Consider the following 19,755-nt stretch of genomic DNA (forward strand, 5'->3'; position numbering starts at 1 on the left):
CCTCCATGGAAATGGAAGACTAACTGCAGGTGGTCTATTCTAGGTAGCACAAAAATCTATCACAGCTACATTTAAACTCATTCACCATGCTCTCAAGAAAAGCATTCCATCCACCTACCACTCTCCATGCAAAAATTTCCTTCAGGATACCCTTTTATTTTTTTTCCCCTTATGCTCCCTTTTAGAGAATCTTCCCAATATTCATATTATTATTTAGGATCTCCATGGAGTCACGAGACTCATTGTGGGAGGCCCATCCTAGAAAACAAGAAGTCTATCATACCACTCTCATATTTACTGTTTGTGCTTTCGCCACCCTCCATGCAAAGGAGCCACTCCTCACCCTTCTGCTCATGATTCCTTTTGCAACTTCCAAGGATGATCCCTTGTCCTCGCTCTTTCCTCTTGTTCTACAATGTGAAAGAACTACCCAGTGTCAAACCTAACTACTTCTCAACAGCATAAATGTCTCAATCACATCACCTCTCATATGTACCAACCTTTACAGTCCACATTCCCTTAGTCTATCCTCACAACTAGCACTGTACAGTCCTGATATCATTTTTGTTATCCACCTCTGTAAGCATTCCATGGTTAATTTATCTCCTTCAAATCCTGGAGACCAAATCTGAGCACAACAGTCCAGGTGTGGTCTGATCGAGGCTTTATACAATGGAATCAACTCTTCTATCTCTGCTGGTCAGCATCCTTCACACCATTTGGAGCAATCTTCTGGGTTACCTTCACTACTTTTACAATGTGTTCCCTGAATTTCAAGTTCCTATCAATCATTATTATTATTATTATTATTACAGGTATCTCCATGGAGTCAGTAGACTCATCGCGGGAGACCCAAACTAGCAAAACAATATCTGTCATATCTCTTCTTGAATTCATTTACAGACGAAGAGCTCGCAACTAAGTCAGGCAATGAATTCCACTCATTCACCACCCTCCAGGCAAAAAACCTTGTTCTGACACCTTTGTTAACCACACTCTTCTTTAATTTCCAGAGATGACCTCTTGTTCTTCCATCACTGTCACACAGCTGAAACATTTCCCCTGCATCAATCCTATAAAAACCTTTTAGTAATTTGAATGTTTCTATCATATCCCCTCTTCTTCGTCTATCAACCAATCTCTGCAATCCACAAGCTCTCAATCTATCAATGTAGGGAGCATTTTTTATATCACTCACCAACTTGGTCACTCTTCTCTGAACCCTCTCCACAGCCTCCTCATCTCCAAGGAATCCAGGTGACCAGACCTGAGCACAGTAATCCAAATGTGGAAGTATCAATGCTTTATAAAGGGGAATAATAACCTCTTTATCTCTGGATGTCAGTGTGTTCCTCAACAACCAAGTAATCCTATGTACAATCTTGGACACCTTAGCAATGTGTCCTCTGAACTTCATCTCCCTATCTACCAATACCCCTAAGTCCCTAGCCTCATCAATCTCTTGGAGTACCTTTCCATCGATGTAGTACACAGCTGGTAATCTTTTAATCCCAAAATGCATGACTTTACACTTTTCCACATTGAACTGACATCCATTTTTTTTTGCCCATTTTACCAGCTTATTTAAATCCTCCTGCAAACTTTCAACATCAGCTTGATTTTTTATTGCACTACACAACTTTGCATCATCAGCAAACAACTGAATATCTCCCTTTAAGCCGTTTCCTATATCATTTATATACAAATTAAACAACATTAGCCCAAGCACAGAGCCCTGAGGCACACCACTGGTCACCTGCCTCATTCTGGACTCGGCTCCTCCATACACCACCTTATGGTATCTCTCCCTGAGCCATTCTCCTATCCATATCACCAATTTAATATCCATTCCCATCTGCTCCAATTTGCGTAACAGTGTTCTATGGGGTATCCTGTCAAAAGCCTTAGCAAAATCCAGAAGTACCACTGTGTAGCCAGTTCCAACTCGGATGTTATTCTATTATGAATAGTTAATAGATTGCTAAGGCAGGATCTACCTTTAACAAAACCATGTTGGCCTCTATAGAGTATCATATCCTGATTCACCCATTCTTGAATTTTGTCTTTAACCAACTTTTCCAATACTTTTACCACTACTCCTGAGATGGTGATTGGTCTGTAATTCAATACCGCAGTTTTAGAGCCACCCTTATGCAAAGGAACCACTTTGCCTAACTTCCACTCCCTAGGGACCATACCAGAGTTCAAACTTGAATTAAATATCCAGGTAAGAGGGGTTGACAATTCATTTGCACATTCACGCAACACACGAGCTGATATTCCATCTAAGCCTACCGCAGTGTTTGCATTTAAGTTTTGCAATATATTTAATACCTCTGATTCTTTAGCTTCAATTCTCACATTAGGTATTGCTATAGGTATAGAGATATCCTCACTTGGGTGATAGACTTTTGAAAAGTGATCACTCAGTAACTCGACTATTACATCTGATTTTGTCACCTCAATACCATCAGCACCCACTAAGGTTATCCTTCCGAAGTCATTCTTCCTCTTACTTGCCACATAGCGGAAGAACTCTTTGGGATTACCCTTGATCTCTTTGGCTAAGGTCTTCTCATAATCTGATTTAGCTTTTCTTACTATGCTGGTAACCTTCCTAGCTTGAGCCTTGTACTGCTCATGGGTGTCCTGATCGCCTTTCTCCTTGTAAATTCTCCATAACATTTTCTTTTTTTGCAGTTCAAGCTTGATACTACTGCTCATCCATCTAATGCCTGCTTTGTTTGACCTCCTGACCACGGGGACACAATCTGATATTGCTTTCCTCAGATACCCGCTGATTTTATCCCAAGCACTGCTAACATCTTTCCCTTGCAATATGTTCTGCCATGGGATGGCTGCAAGCTCACTCCGAAGCTTGTTATAATTGCCTAACCTGTAGTTCCGTACATACCCCTTCTTAATAGAAAAATCCACAGATTTTGCAACCTCTCAAGTCAATACCACATGATCGCTTTCACCAACTGGAGGTAACGAGGACACCTTACTTATGCGCATAACCTCAGAACCAATAACCAGGTCCAACACTCTCACACCACGTGTCCCTTCAGTTACGTGCTGTTTCAAGTAATTATCTCGTAGAAGATGTATGATCATCACCCCAAGTTCCCTTGATTCTTCCAATTTCTCTAGTACAGTTCCTCCAACAGAATATGCAGTGTCTCTGATCAATGTATACCCAACTTCGATACTACATTTAGTTGGATTAAAAACTGAGAGTGCATTCATTTGCCCATAAAAGTGGTGAAGGTAACCCTGAAGATTACTCCAAATGGTGTGAAGGATGCCTATTCAAATCCTCCTTTAATTACAATTATAATAACGGAATTAACTCGCAATAAAATATTATTTATTAGTAGAATTTTCACCTGAGTATCACAGGCATCTTCAGTACATATAAAAAGCTAATTAAATAATAACTGACAATTCCAAAAGGTGCCACCTAAGTAGCTGAGTATCACAGGCTTCTTCAGTACATATAAAAAGCTAATTAAATAATAGCTGACAATTCCAAAAGGTGCCACCTAAGTATGAGAATGATCGTCCCAATTGCATGTAGCCTCACCGATATTCATTTACACTTGACACTGTTCGGTTGGGCAGTGTATCGTATGCTTGCGCTCGTTATTTCTGTGAGATACGAAACTTTTATTATTGGTGTTTGTTTGTGGTGAGAGTGAAATATTTTTAATAAATTTTTTTTTATATTATCAAAAAAATAATCTGTGTGCAGATGATTTTTTTGATAATATAAAAAAAATCAAAACAGAAAATTATCTGTAAGAGAAAGTTAATTGTTTGTTGCACTTAATGTGTATATAACTAGGTTGAGAAAGAGATTTTCTCCCTTTTATGTTGTTATTTGTACTTCATACTAGGATTAAAATAAAATGTTTTGTTTGTGTAACTATCTTGCCTGATCTATTTGCCAATGCACTGTCTCAAAAAAAATTAGCGAACCTGTGAGCTTGTTTAATTAAGAATTGCCACGACTAGCTATAAAGGATTGTGTATGTTAAATTTGATCTTGCATATGTTCCATACTTAAATTCTCAAGCTATGTATATAATTTAGAATGGTGCAGTCATTAAACAAATAAATTTTTCTAAATTGCATAGTTTGAGAGTTGGTAATCTGTTTATCCTGGATAGACTAATAACAAAGATCTTTCACTAGCAGTGAGGACATAAAGAAGATTATAAAGGATTAATAGTAAGGTCTATATTTTATTATTATTATTCAGGCCTCCAAGGAGTCAAAAGACTCATCGAGGGAGGTCCTTCCTAAGACATAAAGTCTGTGAAGACCCGTCGAGGGGAGGTCCCCCCCTGAGAAACACAAAGTCTATCATACCACTCTTTAAACTCACTGACCGTTCTCGCTCCCACCACTCCATCAGGCAATGCATTCCACGGCTCAACCACCCTCCACACAAAGAAACCACTCCTTACCCTCTTGCTCACAGTTTCCTTTCGTAACTTCCAGGGATGGCCTCTTGTCATCACTCCTTCCCGCTGTTCAACCAAGCGAAAGAACTCCCCAGTGTCAATCCTGTAACCACCTCTCAACAGTTTAAAAGTCTCAATCATATCACCTCTCCTTCTTCTATCCACCAAACTCTGCAGTCCACATTCTCTCAGCCGATCCTCATAACTATCCTTGTACAGTCCTGAAACCATCTTTGTCATCCGTCTTTGTATCCTTCCCACAGTTAATTTATCCCCTTCAAATCCTGGAGACCAAATCTGTGAACAATAGTCCAAGTGTGGTCTGATCAGAGACTTATACAACGGAATGATAACCCTCTTATCTCTGCAGGTCAGTGTCCTTCTCATAATAGCAGCAATCCTCTGTGTTACCTTCACCACCTTTGCAATATGTCCCTTAAACTTCAGGTTTCTATCAATCATCAACCCCAGATCTCTTGTCTCCCCTACTTCCTCCAGTATAACTCCTCCCATAGAGTATGCAGCATCCCATCGATGTTTCCCAAACCTCAAGACCTTACATTTTTGTGCATTAAACTGACACCCCCATTCATTTGCCCATCTATCTAGCTTATTTAAATCCTCTTGCAGGGCTACCACATCTGCACTATTACTAATAATCCTTCCCAGCTTCGCATCATCTGCAAACAACTGAATATCCCCCTGCAATCCACTGGCTATGTCATTGATATAAAGGTTAAACAATATAGGTCCTAGTACTGAACCCTGTGGAACCACCCCACTTGTAACCTTCTGTCTCCTTGAAACTGCTCCACCATACACAACTCTCTGATACCTATCAGACAGCCAATCCTGAATCCAGTTGACCAATCTGACATCCAGACCCATGTGCTGCAACTTAAATATCAGCTTATCATGTGGCACCCTGTCAAATGCCTTTGCCAAATCTAAGAAAATTGCAGTATATGCCTTTCCCTCATCTAATGTTCTTGTAACTTTATTATAAAAGGCTAGCATATTGCTAAAACAAGAGCGTCCTTTCACAAATCAATGTTGATTTTCACAGATAACATTACCCTCATCTGCCCAATGCTGTATACGGTCCCTCACTACTTTCTCCAAGATCTTAACAACTACTGATGACACACAGACTGGCCTATAATTAGACACTTCCAGTCTGTTACCACCCTTATGCAATGGCACTATCTTACCTTCCTTCCATTCCATGGACACCTTTGCCAAAGCCAGACTTTCATTGAAAAGCCACGTTAAAGGCACTGTCAATTTAGCAGATTATAGTTTTATTCGAGTAAAGTAGAAGAAATAAGTTACGCCTAAACTCAGTGGCGGCCCGTACATAAGCACTGTGCCACTGCAGCAACCCCAAGGAAAAAATTAATTTTGTTTGTGTTTATAAATAATAACAATGCTTACAACATTATATAAATGCAATACAACATGTTAAAGGTTACAGCTTATGTTTCGACATTGATTGAATAGTTAACTGGAATTATTCGATTAACACTTTAGATTACAAAACAAATACACTGCGATCTAACGCAGTGTCCATATTATCACATTCAACCCAATGCAGCCAGACTCGCCAATATTTGCTTGCGCTTCTCATTGCACGTAATCAGTGACTCTGACACTGCTCTTTGGGCAGTGTATACTATGCTTGTGCGCGTTATTTCTGTGAGATACGAAAGGGTGAACTATTTTTTGTAATCTTATTTTATTTTGTTAAAATAACATATAAATATTTATTTATTATAGATACAAGGCTGAATCATGATGAGTGTCACTGTTGAATATATGAAAAGCATTATATTTTTTCAATTATGGTTACACGAAACAAATGCACTCCCCCAATTGCAGGTAGACTCGCTGATATTCATTTATGCTTGACACTGCTCGGTTGGGCAGCGTATCGTATGCTTGCACTCGTTATTTCTGTGAGATACGAAATTTTTATTATTGTGTTTGTTCGTGGTGATGGTGAAATATTTTTAATAAAACAATTTTTTAACATGTAAATTTATTTATTAATAAATTGGTTACTGATTAGGAAAAAAAGAATTTTTTAAAATTTTATTTTATATATGCAGCACCCCCACTTAAAATTTTCACCAGCCGCCACTGCCTAAAGTGCACGTGTAAAAGGAATAAAAGGCGCGGTTGATAGAATATTAAAATTTTACAATGCCATAGCTGACTATAAATTTACACTACCTTCCACATTCACTGTCCTATAGCAACATTCAACTAAATACGTTATCCTGTCAAACTCTGTCTTACATCATACTACCTTTAAAATCACTACCACTATTTTTCTCTTGCATCTCCACCTTGTGCAGACATAATTTCCCTGCTATCATCAAATAGCACTTCCCCTTTCTTTTCCTTGCTATCCTTGCACTCACAAAAACATATCACTTCATTTCTATTGCCATCAGGATATCATCCTCATCCAACCATGTTTCACTTATTCCAACAATATTTGGACTAATAAACTCACTCAGTGAAATAATTTTGTTTCCCTTATTTCTGATGTTCCTGGCATTTGTAAATAAACATGGTTGGTCACTTTTAAGTCTATAACCAGTTATTCCCAAGCTATGTGTTGACTGTGATTTCTCACACCTGCCTATGCCTAATCTCAGCTGCTTCCCTTACATCCTAGGATATCTCATTTCTATGCTGACATCCCTATACACATTTACTGCTGCATCTAACAGCCATCTTCCTTACGCTGTGTCCTCTTGTCCATCTTAATTCTGATTCTTTCACCTTCATCTCTCTCTCTCTCATAAGCACTTCAGACTCACCTGTTATGCTCTCCTGATCTTTGACATCACTTCTTACTTCCTCTAATCTCTTGTTCACATCACTGATTACACTTCTTTCTAGCAACATTTTTATTTGACTCATACCAAATCCATTTAAATGTAACCTGTCACTTTTGTAGAGTTCCATTCTTCGCCTTGCACACATCGCACACTTTAACAAACGGCATCCTTTTCTTCTTCATCTTCCTACCAATATATTCACGATTCTGCCTCAACTAATTACTTTGGCACCTCACTGACAACCTTTCCTGCCATGCTGTCTTTTGCTCTCCTCAGTAATCTCCTGAGGCAGGAGGTTATTTTATTTTATTATTATTTTTTTTTGGAATGCCTTGTCACACCTTTTGGAGAATGAAGGCTTAGATGTTGAGTGGAATGGGAGATGAGTATTAGTCTGGTTAAATTCATTCCTGTTGATCAGAGCATGTGTTTGACTATGGAGAACAGAAACAGTGATAATCATACCTTGGAAATGAGAAGCCATAGAAGTCATCCCTTTGTGAGTATTGTAATGCCCAAGATAGACAGACAGGCTGATTGACTCTAGGGTGAAGAATGTTCTGTAGTAAAAAGAACTTGAATAAGATTATGGTCTGAACTTCAAGAGGGGAGCTGACAACAGTATATTTGGAAGAAGACTGGTTAAGGAAAGGTCAAGGGTTGGAGAACACTGTGCTGCCACAACAGTCAGTGAGTAGACATTTCTTGCTCACAAACAGGTCACATTACTTCACCAGCCTCTTTACTTTGCTGATTTGACTCTAGCAGACTTTTTCTGTTTCCCAAGTTGAAATGGGGATTGAAAGGAAAGTCTCATAGTGTTTCTGACATTCAGAAGAGTGTGACAACAGGACTAAATACCATCACAGTGGACAAGATTTCCAAGTCTTTCCATAGCTCATGTGAATGATGAAATAAATGTATTTTGTACCTTTAAGATTATTTTTTGAGATGCACTCAACTTTGTTACACCTGATTTTACATCCAACTATCTGCCTGTAGATCCTTCATATCCAACTACTGATACAATTTAGGTTATATAACATCCTGTATAATGTCATTCATATATACAGCATTTTTAAGAGCATTTCTCTTGACATTTTATTCTATGTCTTTTCAAATGTGTGCCTATAATTTCTTGACTGTTTATCATCATCACCACACCACCCTAGTAGTAAGGGAGACAGAGAGATGTGTATAGTGGAGTAGTGTGGAGTGTCCTCCTGTGATGAGTCCTTGGAGGGTGTCAAATAATAATATTTCTTAGGGGATGTAGTAGGAAAATGTTTTTCTTTTCCATATTTGGCTTATTTGAATTTGTACTCATCACTCACTCACTCTTTGTCACACTATGTATAGATTCTCATTGAGAATGCATTGATATTTTCAATGTTTTTGCTTATTCATAATTTATCTTTGTTTTGGATTTTCGTCCCAAATTTGGTACAGCAATTGTTCAATTTAGTTAGTCCGTGTATCAATTAAAGAGCTCTCTTCAATGCTTCACTTCCATTATATGAACCACATAGATGATAAAGTCACCTTTGCAGATACATTAGATGCACTTATCTTTGTTACATCTGATTTTACATCAAGCTATCTTCATCTGGGTACTTCATATCCAACTGCTGATGCAATTTAGGTTATATAACACTGTCATATATGTCATTCATAATATAAATACAGCATTTTTTTAAGACTTTTCTCTACATTTTGTTTTATGACTTTTCAAATGTGTGCCTATAATTTCTTGACTTTATCATCACCATCATTAATTTCCTGATATGTGTCCTCAATCAGTGTTCAGGTTACTATCACAGCACTACATGATTAAGTTTGCATTATTATTAATTGCCTATCAACAATATTCCTCCAAATTAGTCTTACTTGTCAGCACTCCAATGTTATATTTAACATTTCATTCTTCTAACATACTTCTGATTGAATCAATCCACCTAGATTTTGGTCTTCCTCTGGATCTCTTTATTAAGTGTGGTTCCTTCGCACAAAAGGTTATTAGTAAACCTTCCACATTTGCATCATGGATGATTGACATACAGATTGAACAGTAATGGTTCAACGAACCCTGTGGAACTCCATTTGTAATCTTCCTACTCCCTGACACTGCTCCCCCATTTACAACAGTGATATCTATCAGAAAGCCAGTTACCAATCCAAACCCATATGTTTCAACTCAAAAATCAGCTTGTCATGTGGCATCCTGTCAAATGCCTTTGAAAAAATCTGAAAAGACAATGTATGCCTTGCCTTCATCCACTGCTCTTGTTACTGTATTGTAAAAGGTAACCAGATAAGATAACTAAGAGCACCCCTTAAGAAATCCATGCTAATCTGCATAAATAATATTGCCCTCATCTGCCCAATATCTGTATACAAGTTCTTACCAGTTTCTCCAAAATCTTAACAACTACAGAAGAAATACAAATAGGCCTATTGCTTGATACCTCTGTTCTACCATCACCTTTATGCAGTGGCACAGTCAGTTCTACAGCACATTCCCTTAAAACATGTGGTAAAATTCCATCTAATACTACTCTGCCTTACTGACATTTAGTGTATTCAAAACATATCCTCCTATTTGCTTCTAATACTTCACCACTTGTTATCCTTCTAGGAATAAAGTCTGCTGTACCTGTATAGAATAATCTATTAAAGTGAACATTAAATGAACTAAGTCATCTACATAGATCACCTGATTTTATTAAACTGAGTCTTATATTCCTCTTATTTCTCCTGTCATCCATTTGACTCCAAATTGTTTTACCTTCACTTGAGATATACAATCTGTCTATGATAGTTGCCTCCCTTATAATTCCACATAAATTTCTTTTACCTTGATACCCCTACATGTCTATTTATTCTCCAAGTCAGGAGTTCATGGTCACTCTCACCAACCTGTTGGCAAGTATGACATCTCAGTCTTCTCTATATTCCTAATTTCCCTCTGTACTCCTGTATCCTGAACCATTGTTAAGATTCATATTAATCATTTCATGAAATGAAAACAGCACAAGAAATGAACTAAACAACAGTTAAATTTATTTCTTGTGATTTGAGTTCAGTGACCACTTTATTGGAGTATTTCATCCTGGAGGAGTCAGTTTTAATGCCTAGAGGGATAGGGCAGGTTCAAGGTTTAGAGGTACAGGAGGAGAGTGTGTTTTAAATACTGAGAACTCTGGATGTCAATAAAGCTTTGGGACTGGATAGTATTTCACCACGAGTTTTGAGAGAATGTGCTAGGGAACTGACAGTGCCCTTTATCTTTCCAACTGACAGTTGGAAAGATGAAGTCTTTTGGTTAAAAAGATGAGAATCCTGTCTAGAACCAAAAAAAAAATTGTATGGCTTTTAAACTGAAGTTGACTTAGCCAGTCTCACATGGAGGTAGCAGTTTTTTTACATCCCAAAGATGGTCAAACTGGTCAGAGGATGAACACAATTTACAGACATAGATTATGCTTCTTCTTCTCTCTTCCATTATCTACGTGGATGATGATGAGGCGAATGAACTCTTTCCATTTCTGTCTGTCCCGGGAGAGTCGGAACAATTCTGTCCAGTTTGGTGTCGCTCGTTGTGATTTCTGGTCCTCTTTTATTTTGTCTATCCATCTAATTCTGGGCTGTCCTTTGGATCTTTTACCTTCCATTGTTGTATTCAGGGCTTTAGGTGGTAGGCTTTCTGTTCCCATTCTGGTCACATGGCCAAAACATCGCAATCTTCTTTCTTGGATTTTGTCTATTATTGTTATTTCTTGGTTTTTTAGTCGATCCAGCAGAGATACTCCATGTAATCTTCTTAGCCAACCCATTTCAGTAACTAATAATTTTTTCTCTTTAGCCTTTTTGAGATTCCAGCATTCACTTCCATAGAGGAGTATTGGGAGGACCATTGTTTCATAGATTCTTACTTTTGTTACTTGTTTGATGTCTCTTGACGTCCATATTTTATTAAGTCATCCAAAAGTTTGGGATGCTTGACTGATTCATCTGTTTATATCTTTTATAATTTCACCATCGTACTCAATAACTCCTCCAAGGTAGGTGAAGTTTTCTACCTGCTCTAGATTCTTACTATCAATTTCAATTTTCAGATTGGTGCTTCTTTTTCCTATTTGCATAATTTTTGTTTTGTCTATATTTATGTTTAATCCAGATTTTATACACTCCTCCTTTATTTTATCAGAAATTCACTGTAGATTTTCTTCTGTGCTTGCAAGTAATGCAATGTCATCTGCAAATTTTAAATTTGTGACATTTTTCCCCATATATTTTGATTTCGGAGTCTTCATTGTTTAAGGCCTTATTGGTTGCTTCTTCCAGTGTAAGATTGAACAGGTCTTTTGACAGATTGCATCCCTGTCTTACTCCACTCTCTGTGTGGAACCAGTTGGTTAAGGTGTCCTCCATTCGTACTGCACTTTCAGATTTCTCATATAGATTCTTTATTATTCTTATGGTTTTGTTGGGAATTCCAAATTCTTTAATAGTTTTCCATAGTTCTCTTCTACGGATTGAATCAAATGCCTGACGAAAGTCTATGAAATTTATGTAGCAACTTTGGTTGTACTCTAGTGTCTTTTCTATTAGCTGTCTTAAGGTGAATAATTGATCAATTGTGCTTTGCCTTGGTCTGAAACTGGCTTGTTCTTCTCCTAGTACCAGTTCTATATATGGCTTAATTTTTTTTTGGAGTACTTTCGTAAAAACCTTACTTGGAATACTGAGGAGGCTAATGCCTCTGTAATTATTGCATTCTGTTTTATCTCCATTTTTGCATATAGGAGTTTTGACTGATTTTGTCCAATCAGTAGGCACTGCTTCTTTTTTGTAGATACTTTCAAATAATGTTTTTAATGGTTCCAAAAGTTGTTCCTTTCCTGCTTTTAAGAATTCTGCATGTATTTGATCAATGCCAGGTGCTTTCCTAGTTTTCAGTTTTTCTATGCTGTGTGCTATTATTTCTTTGGTAAAGATATTTGTTTCCTATTCCATTTCAGTGGCTGGATTTGTAATATCCTGGGAGCTGTTTTTATTATATAAATCTTTGAAGTATTCTTCCCATCTGGCCATTCTCTTTGTTTTATTTTCAATTAGTTGTCCCTCTTTGTTTTAGATCATTATAATTTTTGTTGTCTGTGTCTTACTAATTTGGTCTATTTGTTTATATAATCCATAAAGGTTATTTTCTTTTGATAGCTTTTCTGCCATTTTGCATTTTTCTTCTAACCAGTTATTCTTGTCTCTTTTAACCAGTTTTCTAATTTCTCTGGTTAATCTATATATTCATTTCTGTTATAGTTCTGTTTTAGTTTTATGCTTTTCCTTTGATCACTTAGCCTTTTTACTTTATTCGAGATCCAATCCTTTTTACTTCCTCTTTCTGTGTAACCTATTGTTTTTTCTGCCGAATTTAATATTATTTCCTTTAATTTGCACCAATGTTCTTCGATGTTTATATTCTGTTTTGGTAGTTCCTTCAGGTTTTTATCTAGTTCTAGCTGATATTTTCTTAGAATATTGTTGTCTTGTAGTTTTTTTACATTCAGTCTCCTTTTGACTCTAAAAGTGCTTCCAGATTTTAACTTTATTCTTAGGTTTGCTAATACTAGCTTATGGTCTGATCCACAATCTGCAGAGAAGGATCTGCAGTTTAGGATACTTGATGGTACAACATGACAAAATTTCATGCCGGCTGGGGCATCGCCTGGTTAAACAAAGCCCCCGTTGTTTTCGCCAGGGAACCAGGGCGAACAGCGAAAAGTCAGCTACTGGAACAAATCTGAAAACAAACCCCAACTCAACATCACCAGAGTTAAAGATCGGTACTATCAACATAAGAAGCATGAATGGCAAAGAAATGGAGCTAGCTGAGGAATTAGATAAGTACCAGATCGACATAATAGGGGTGACTGAAACAAAAAAGACCAAAACTGGTGAGATCTTTCTGAGCAATAAATACAAAATGTTATATTCAGGCAATAACAATCAAGGAAAAGAAGGAGTAGCCATAGTATTCAACACAAAATACGAGGCTAATCTTCTTGAATGGCAGGCAGTCTCGAGTAGAGTGATGTGGGCGAATATGAGAATGGGGAACTGGACAATGAGACTTATTTGTGCCTACGGTCCCACAGAAGATTCTACTAAGGTAGAAGTGCAGGAATTTTTTGAAGCATTTAGAAAATGCAACTGACACAATGAAAAAGGAAAAGTTGGTCCTTGTTGGGGATCTAAATAGTAGAGTAGGAAATGACTGTGAGACATACAAAAATATTTTGGGAAAATTTGGAGAAAAGAGCAAAGCTAATAATAATGGCAAATATCTGTTGGATTTCTGCTCAGGAATGGACTGGTTATTACTAACACCATCTTCCAACATAAAAATGTGCACAAATTCACATGGAGAGAAGAGGCAAGGAATAAGAAAAGTCTCATTGACTATGTTATTGTTGATAGTGATGTTTTCTCCCTGGTGCAGGACACCAGAGTGTTCAGAGGATTTGAAATTGGAAGTGATCACTATTTAGTCTTGAGCAGGATAAAATTGAATTTCATATTGAAAAGAATAACATGTAAGAAAGTTTTAAAGCGAATAAAAGTTGAGCAGCTCTTAGATGTGAACTGTAGACTAAAATACACAAAGATTATTGAAGAAAAAATGAAAGAGTTTGAGAACAGGAATCAAACCTTGGAGATTCAGTGGCAAACTCTGAAGAAAACAATGATTGATTCAGCCAGCGAGGCATGTGGTGAGGTTGTCTGCAAGGATAGAAAAATCAGAACTCCCTGGTGGACACAGGAAGTTAAAGAGGCAGTGAAGGAAAAGAAGAAAGCATATCAAAAGTTTCTGTCAAATAAGTCAGCTTGTGCTCTTAGAGAATATAGAGACAAATGCAAGAATGCTAAACACTGTGTAAAACTAGCTAAACAAAAGGCATGGAAGGACTTTGGCAAGAATATAGAAAATAAATATCAAGAAGGTTGCAAAATATTATGGAGGTTGTTGAAGAAGCTTAGGAAGGGAGGAAAGAGTGCTGTAAAAGGAGTTAGAGATGATAAAGGTGACATGAAAACGGGAGAAAAAGATATCCTTGAAATATGGAGTAATTACTTTGAAAAACTGCTAAATGAAACAAGCAGTGATGATAGCACAGTGGTAAAAAACACTGACCAGGCATGCTATCAGGATATCCATACTTGAAGTAGAAAAAGCCATCAAAGGCTTGAAATGTGGAAAGGCAGCAGGAGTAGATGATATTCGACCAGAAATGCTGAAGTATGGTGGTATGAGAGTCTTACAGTGGCTGCACTGCATAGTTCAGAAAGCCTGGACAGAGGGACGAATTCCCGATGATTGGAGTAGAGCTCTCATAGTACCAGTATATAAAAAGGGAAATAAAACTGAATGTGAGAATTACAGAGGTATTTCCCTACTGAGTGTTCCTGGCAAGATCTATGCAAGTATACTTGAGAAACGGTTGAGAAGAATTGCGGAAGAACAAGCTGGATTCAGGCCAAATAGAGGCTGTCAGGATCAGATCTTCACTTTACGACAAATAGTCGAGAAAGCATGGGAATATAACAGAGAGCTGTATTTAAGTTTTGTCGATTTGGAAAAGGCATGTGACAAGGTGCCAAGAGAGAAGCTATTCAATGCAGTTATATGGTGTCAAGCAATACTTAGTCTTTATTTGAGTTGTAAGTCAGCAGTTAGAATTGAAGGAAGTACAGGAAGAATGGTTTAATGTTAAATCTGGTGTGAGACAAGGATGTACGTTATCCCCTCTGTTATTCATTATCTATATGGATCACATTATGAAGGAATGTGGTATTAAGCATGTTGTCAAAATTGAAGATGTTAATGTCAGCTCTTTGCTTTATGTGGATGATGTTATACTTCTAAATAAATCCGCTACAAGTCTGCAAGATTTTCTGACTAAATTGAATGGCTGTTGTAATAGATATGGTATGAAAGTCAGATATAAAAAGACAAAGACAATGAAAATAGGCAGAATCATTGAAAATGTCAACTCTGTTCTGAATGGAGAACTTGTGGAACAAGTAAAACATTTCAGCTACTTAGGCACGATTTTTACTGAAGATGGTAAATTAAATATAGAAATAGACAACAGAATCAGCAAAGCTGGTATGGTGGGAAGTCAATTGAATAAATTCATATGGAATAAGAGAGAAATTAGTCAGAACACTAAATTAGCTGTATACAAGACAATGTTCAAACCAGTTTTAACTTATGGATCTGAGAGCTGGGTCAGAAGTAAAACACTTGACCAAAGACTAGAGACCGCAGATATGAGACTCCTGAGAAAGATTAGAGGCGTGAACAGATGGCATCAGTGGCAATATATTAAAAACGAGGATATTAGGAAAGAACTTGACATTGTCAGCATCCAGGAATGCTCTGAGAGCTGGGTCAGAAGTAAAACACTTGACCAAAGACTAGAGACCGCAGATATGAGAGTCTTGAGAAAGATTAGAGGCGTGAACAGATGGCATCAGTGGCGATATTATATTAAAAACGAGGATATTAGGAAAGAACTTGACATTGTCAGCATCCAGGAATGTGTTAGCAGAGCTAATCTCAGCTGGTATGGTCACTTAAACAGAATGGGCGAGGATAGATTAGCAATACAAGTGTTCTCTGTCAGGCTGGCAGGAAAACGACCCAGAAGAAGACCGAGATATAGGTGGATTGATGCGGTACAAAGTGCCTTAGACGATAGAAATATAAGATCTGATAATGTTGGAGTCTTGACAAGTAACAGACTGATTTGGAGGAAAATTGTAGATAGGAAGTTAGTAATGATGTAAATTTTTCATGTAGTACTATCATATCCTGTACACCCCTTGAGGGTACATGGCAGGAATTTGATGATGATATCATATTCTTGGATTTGTCTGTCTGGTGATATCCATGTTAAATTTCTTTGGGGTTTTGGATGTTTAAAGAGAGTGTTGGTTATTGTTAATCTATTATTTGAGCAGAAGTTTAGCAGTCTTTCGCCACGTTCATTGCTTTCTCCATACCCAAACTTTCCGATTACTCTTGGCCAGGTATCCCAGTCTTTGCCTACTTTTGCGTTTAAGTCTCCCATTACAATTAGTCTTGTAATCGATGTCTGCTGTACTGCTTTTTGCAAATCTATATAGAACTCCTCAATGTCTTCTTCTGATGATGTCGAAGTTGGTGAATATACTTGAATAATAGTGATCCAATTGATGTTTTAAATCTTGCTTCAATTATCCTAGGTGAGATAGGATTATAGGACAATAGAGAGTTTTGAGCCTTTGGTTTTAATATAAGTGGTACTCCTTCTTGGTGTTTGTTTTCTTCCCTGCCTGAAGTTAAGATTTTGTACTGTCCATGGTGGAATTCTCCTTTTCCAGTCCATCTGGTTTCGCAGAGTCCAATCACTTCCCATCAGTAGTTGTCTAATTCATGTAGTAGTATTTCCAATGCTCCTTCCTGGTAAAGAGTTCTTACATTCCATGTTCCTATGATTGTTATGTATTTCCTGTCTATTAGGTGATGTTTTGCTCCAATAGCATATTTTTTGCCTTCACTATCTTGGTTCTCTAATAGTGGGCGCGACCCTTGTTTGACTGGGCAACGGTCGAGCCAGCATGCATCTTTAGGTTGGTTAGAGTTCATTCGGTTTCAATGGTTAAGTTTTTGTTAAGTGTCAACGACAACTCCTTGACCTGAATTCAGCCGCTTTTTTTTAGTAGATAGTGGAAATTGCAGTTTTAGAGGAAAGAGTCACCCCCTCGTCCTCCAGTTGCTCTAATAGCACTTGGGGGGGGGGGGGGGTAGGAAGTAAGAGAGAGTAGAGGGAAAGAAGAGTAGAAGACCAGTCTCCAGATATGATATATCAAGTGTATATTGTATGAAGTCAGATCAGGTCTAGCTTGGGTATCTCTGGTTTGCCATAACCATACTCACCAATGTGAGCCCCTGAGAAGGTATCTATGCATAATCCATAGATTATGCAGATAGGATTAAATACACTCCCATAGCATTAACCAAGCTTGATGGGTGTACACATCAGTAATTACATGGAGGCAAACTACCTGTTAAAATTGGTTGGATAGTTAATGAAGCCAATTACGTGGCCATGATATACCATTGAGCCTAAATCTGTTAGGGAAAGATAAAAAATAAATTTGTTTATATTAATAATAAAAGTTGAAGTATTAAAGCTTTCATTAAATCATAATTTTGATTTTATTTTTCTGATTTATAGTCATTTCGTTTTTTGCAAACTATATAGAAATTAAAAACTATTGTAACGATTTAAATTTTAAATAGATAAGATGTATGCATCTCTTAATTCATCACTTTTTTCTTTAATCTTTCAGAATAACAATGAAGCTTCTTCTACTGATAGCTCTTTTTAGTTTGGCAAGTGCCAAAATCTATATTCCTAAGACAGTTCATCCCCTTTCACAAAAGATGGTTGACTATATTAATCTCATGAACACCACATGGAAGGTATTACATAAAAATCTTGATATAGCTTGATCATTTTATTATTGTTATTTTGATATTTATTTCAGTACTATTTGCTTCACTTTGGCAGCTTGGTTGAGAGTGCAGTGGAGCTAAAATATTGGGAATTGGATTTGGGTGCTGTAAAATCAGTCTTGAATAGGGAAGTGCTTCTCTGGTGAACTTAGAATTGATTCACTGCTTAAATACTTTGCAAGGCAGAGAATTTTCCCTGAAAGCTCTGAAACTTTGCAACAATTATTAAGTATTTGTAGATACCAAGGGTGAATATTCCGAATGTTGCTAGGTGTGCGGTGCTCATCTATGAAATATCAGTATCACCGATATGATATTTTTGCATTTATTCCCGTTAAAGACTCCCCCAATTGTTTTCAGATTCCTAAAATTGAACACAATATACTAATGCTTCATTGTCCTCTTCATGAGGGTAATAAAGCATTAGTGCTTCATGAAGAGGACACTTTTCGATGCATTAACATTGCGTCACATTCGCATTAATAGCCCAGGTATGCTTTCAAAATGCATACACCTTTGAGCCTTTTGAAAAGATGTAAAGAGGGCACAGCAGGTCAAATTCTTAGTGTTTTTTGTATTTTTAAGCCGCTGAGAAGGCGAGGCTTAGTGAGCTAACATTTTGAGCTCACCTAGCAGCTGCTATTGGTTATTGTGTGAACTAATCCAGTTGAATGTTGTCACTTGTCATGAGTTGAGCGCTTTCTGTATCCAATGGCTGTATTACAAACAACTGTTACACATGTTTTCTGGAACTGAAAATTTGAAAGTGGATGTTAGGAGAAAAATGCTAATTGTTTTTTCTTTTGCTTGTGCAGTATAGCATCTGTTGAGGTTGCAAAGTTTTTTAACGGCACATTTTTATTCTAGTCTTTAGAAACCACAGACTAAAAAAAAATCTATTCCTGAATAAAAATGAATATTCTGTGTTTTATAAGATGTTGTTGATATACAACAAAATACCAGCATATGTGAGATTGATAAAACAGAAGACCCGCTGATACTAAAAAATAAAAAAACTAATGAATGTAAGATTCCCGAAAGTGTGGATAATTCCAATAATGATCGGATGTTATGTATACTGAGTCTCAGTAAACAAAATAAAATTTTTGGAAAATGGAGCGAAATATAGGATTCTCCTTCATTGTTGTTTTCTAATAAATCCTAAAACAAATAGATTGTTCCTCCACTCTATGCAGAAGTATTCAAAGTTATCCTGCAATTAATTGCATTGGACCAATTAAGATGAGCACTGATGTGCTATGCACTCTGGAAACTTTCATACATTGATAAAAATGCAATCACACAGTCACGGGTATCCACTTGGGGGGGGGGGGAACTCCCCCAGGATCATCGTAAAAGTGATTGAGATATGTAATCTTACACCCTCGACCCTGGGACACTTTCTTTGCCTTAAAATTTTATTATGGGTTGGTCTGTTTCTCGATCGAGAAATCGCCCATCTTGCATGGCACGGGTCACTCAAGATGGGTGGTTCTGGATCCTGGATGGCACATCCAGGATCATTCAGCTAGTTGGCTTGACTGTAAGGATCAACAGGTGTTGCAGTAAGTCTCCTTCTCCGTGGTCCATGAACATGGTCCAAGACTTACTCTGCCCACAGTGGGGTAGCCATAGAACACATGTTTTATTGCAGCAATGAAACAAGTGTTCCTCTTTTTGGTTCATCTTTTTCTGATTTGTGAAAAAAATGTTCATTACTGTTGTGAACAGAGACCAGTTTGTTTGCCCTGTGTCTAGTGAGTCACTGAGTGAAGTGTGAATTGTAAATTTATAGTGAAACAAATTTAAACAGAAAATACATTTTTAAAAGGTAAGTGTATGTAATTTAATATTATTTTACTTGTTAGTT

The 19,755-nt window shown here is 37.2% G+C and overlaps 1 protein-coding gene across 2 annotated transcripts in view; it reads left to right on the forward strand.

The window, feature by feature from the left end:
• The window catches only part of LOC150096085 (cathepsin B-like), an 89,182-nt gene that overhangs the window by 25,097 nt on the left and 44,330 nt on the right, over window positions 1-19,755 (forward strand). For both annotated transcript variants that reach the window (XM_090409659.1, XM_090409658.1), the window contains one exon: window positions 17,720-17,852. In XM_090409659.1, the coding sequence (XP_090265785.1) occupies window positions 17,720-17,852 (133 nt within the window). The remainder of the gene's footprint in view (window positions 1-17,719; window positions 17,853-19,755) is intronic.

The sequence above is a fragment of the Typopeltis vanoorti genome, chromosome 19 (genome assembly GCF_054136105.1).
Source record: "Typopeltis vanoorti isolate ZY-2024b chromosome 19, IOZ_Tvanoo_1.0, whole genome shotgun sequence".
In the NCBI taxonomy this organism is placed as follows: domain Eukaryota; kingdom Metazoa; phylum Arthropoda; class Arachnida; order Uropygi; family Thelyphonidae; genus Typopeltis; species Typopeltis vanoorti.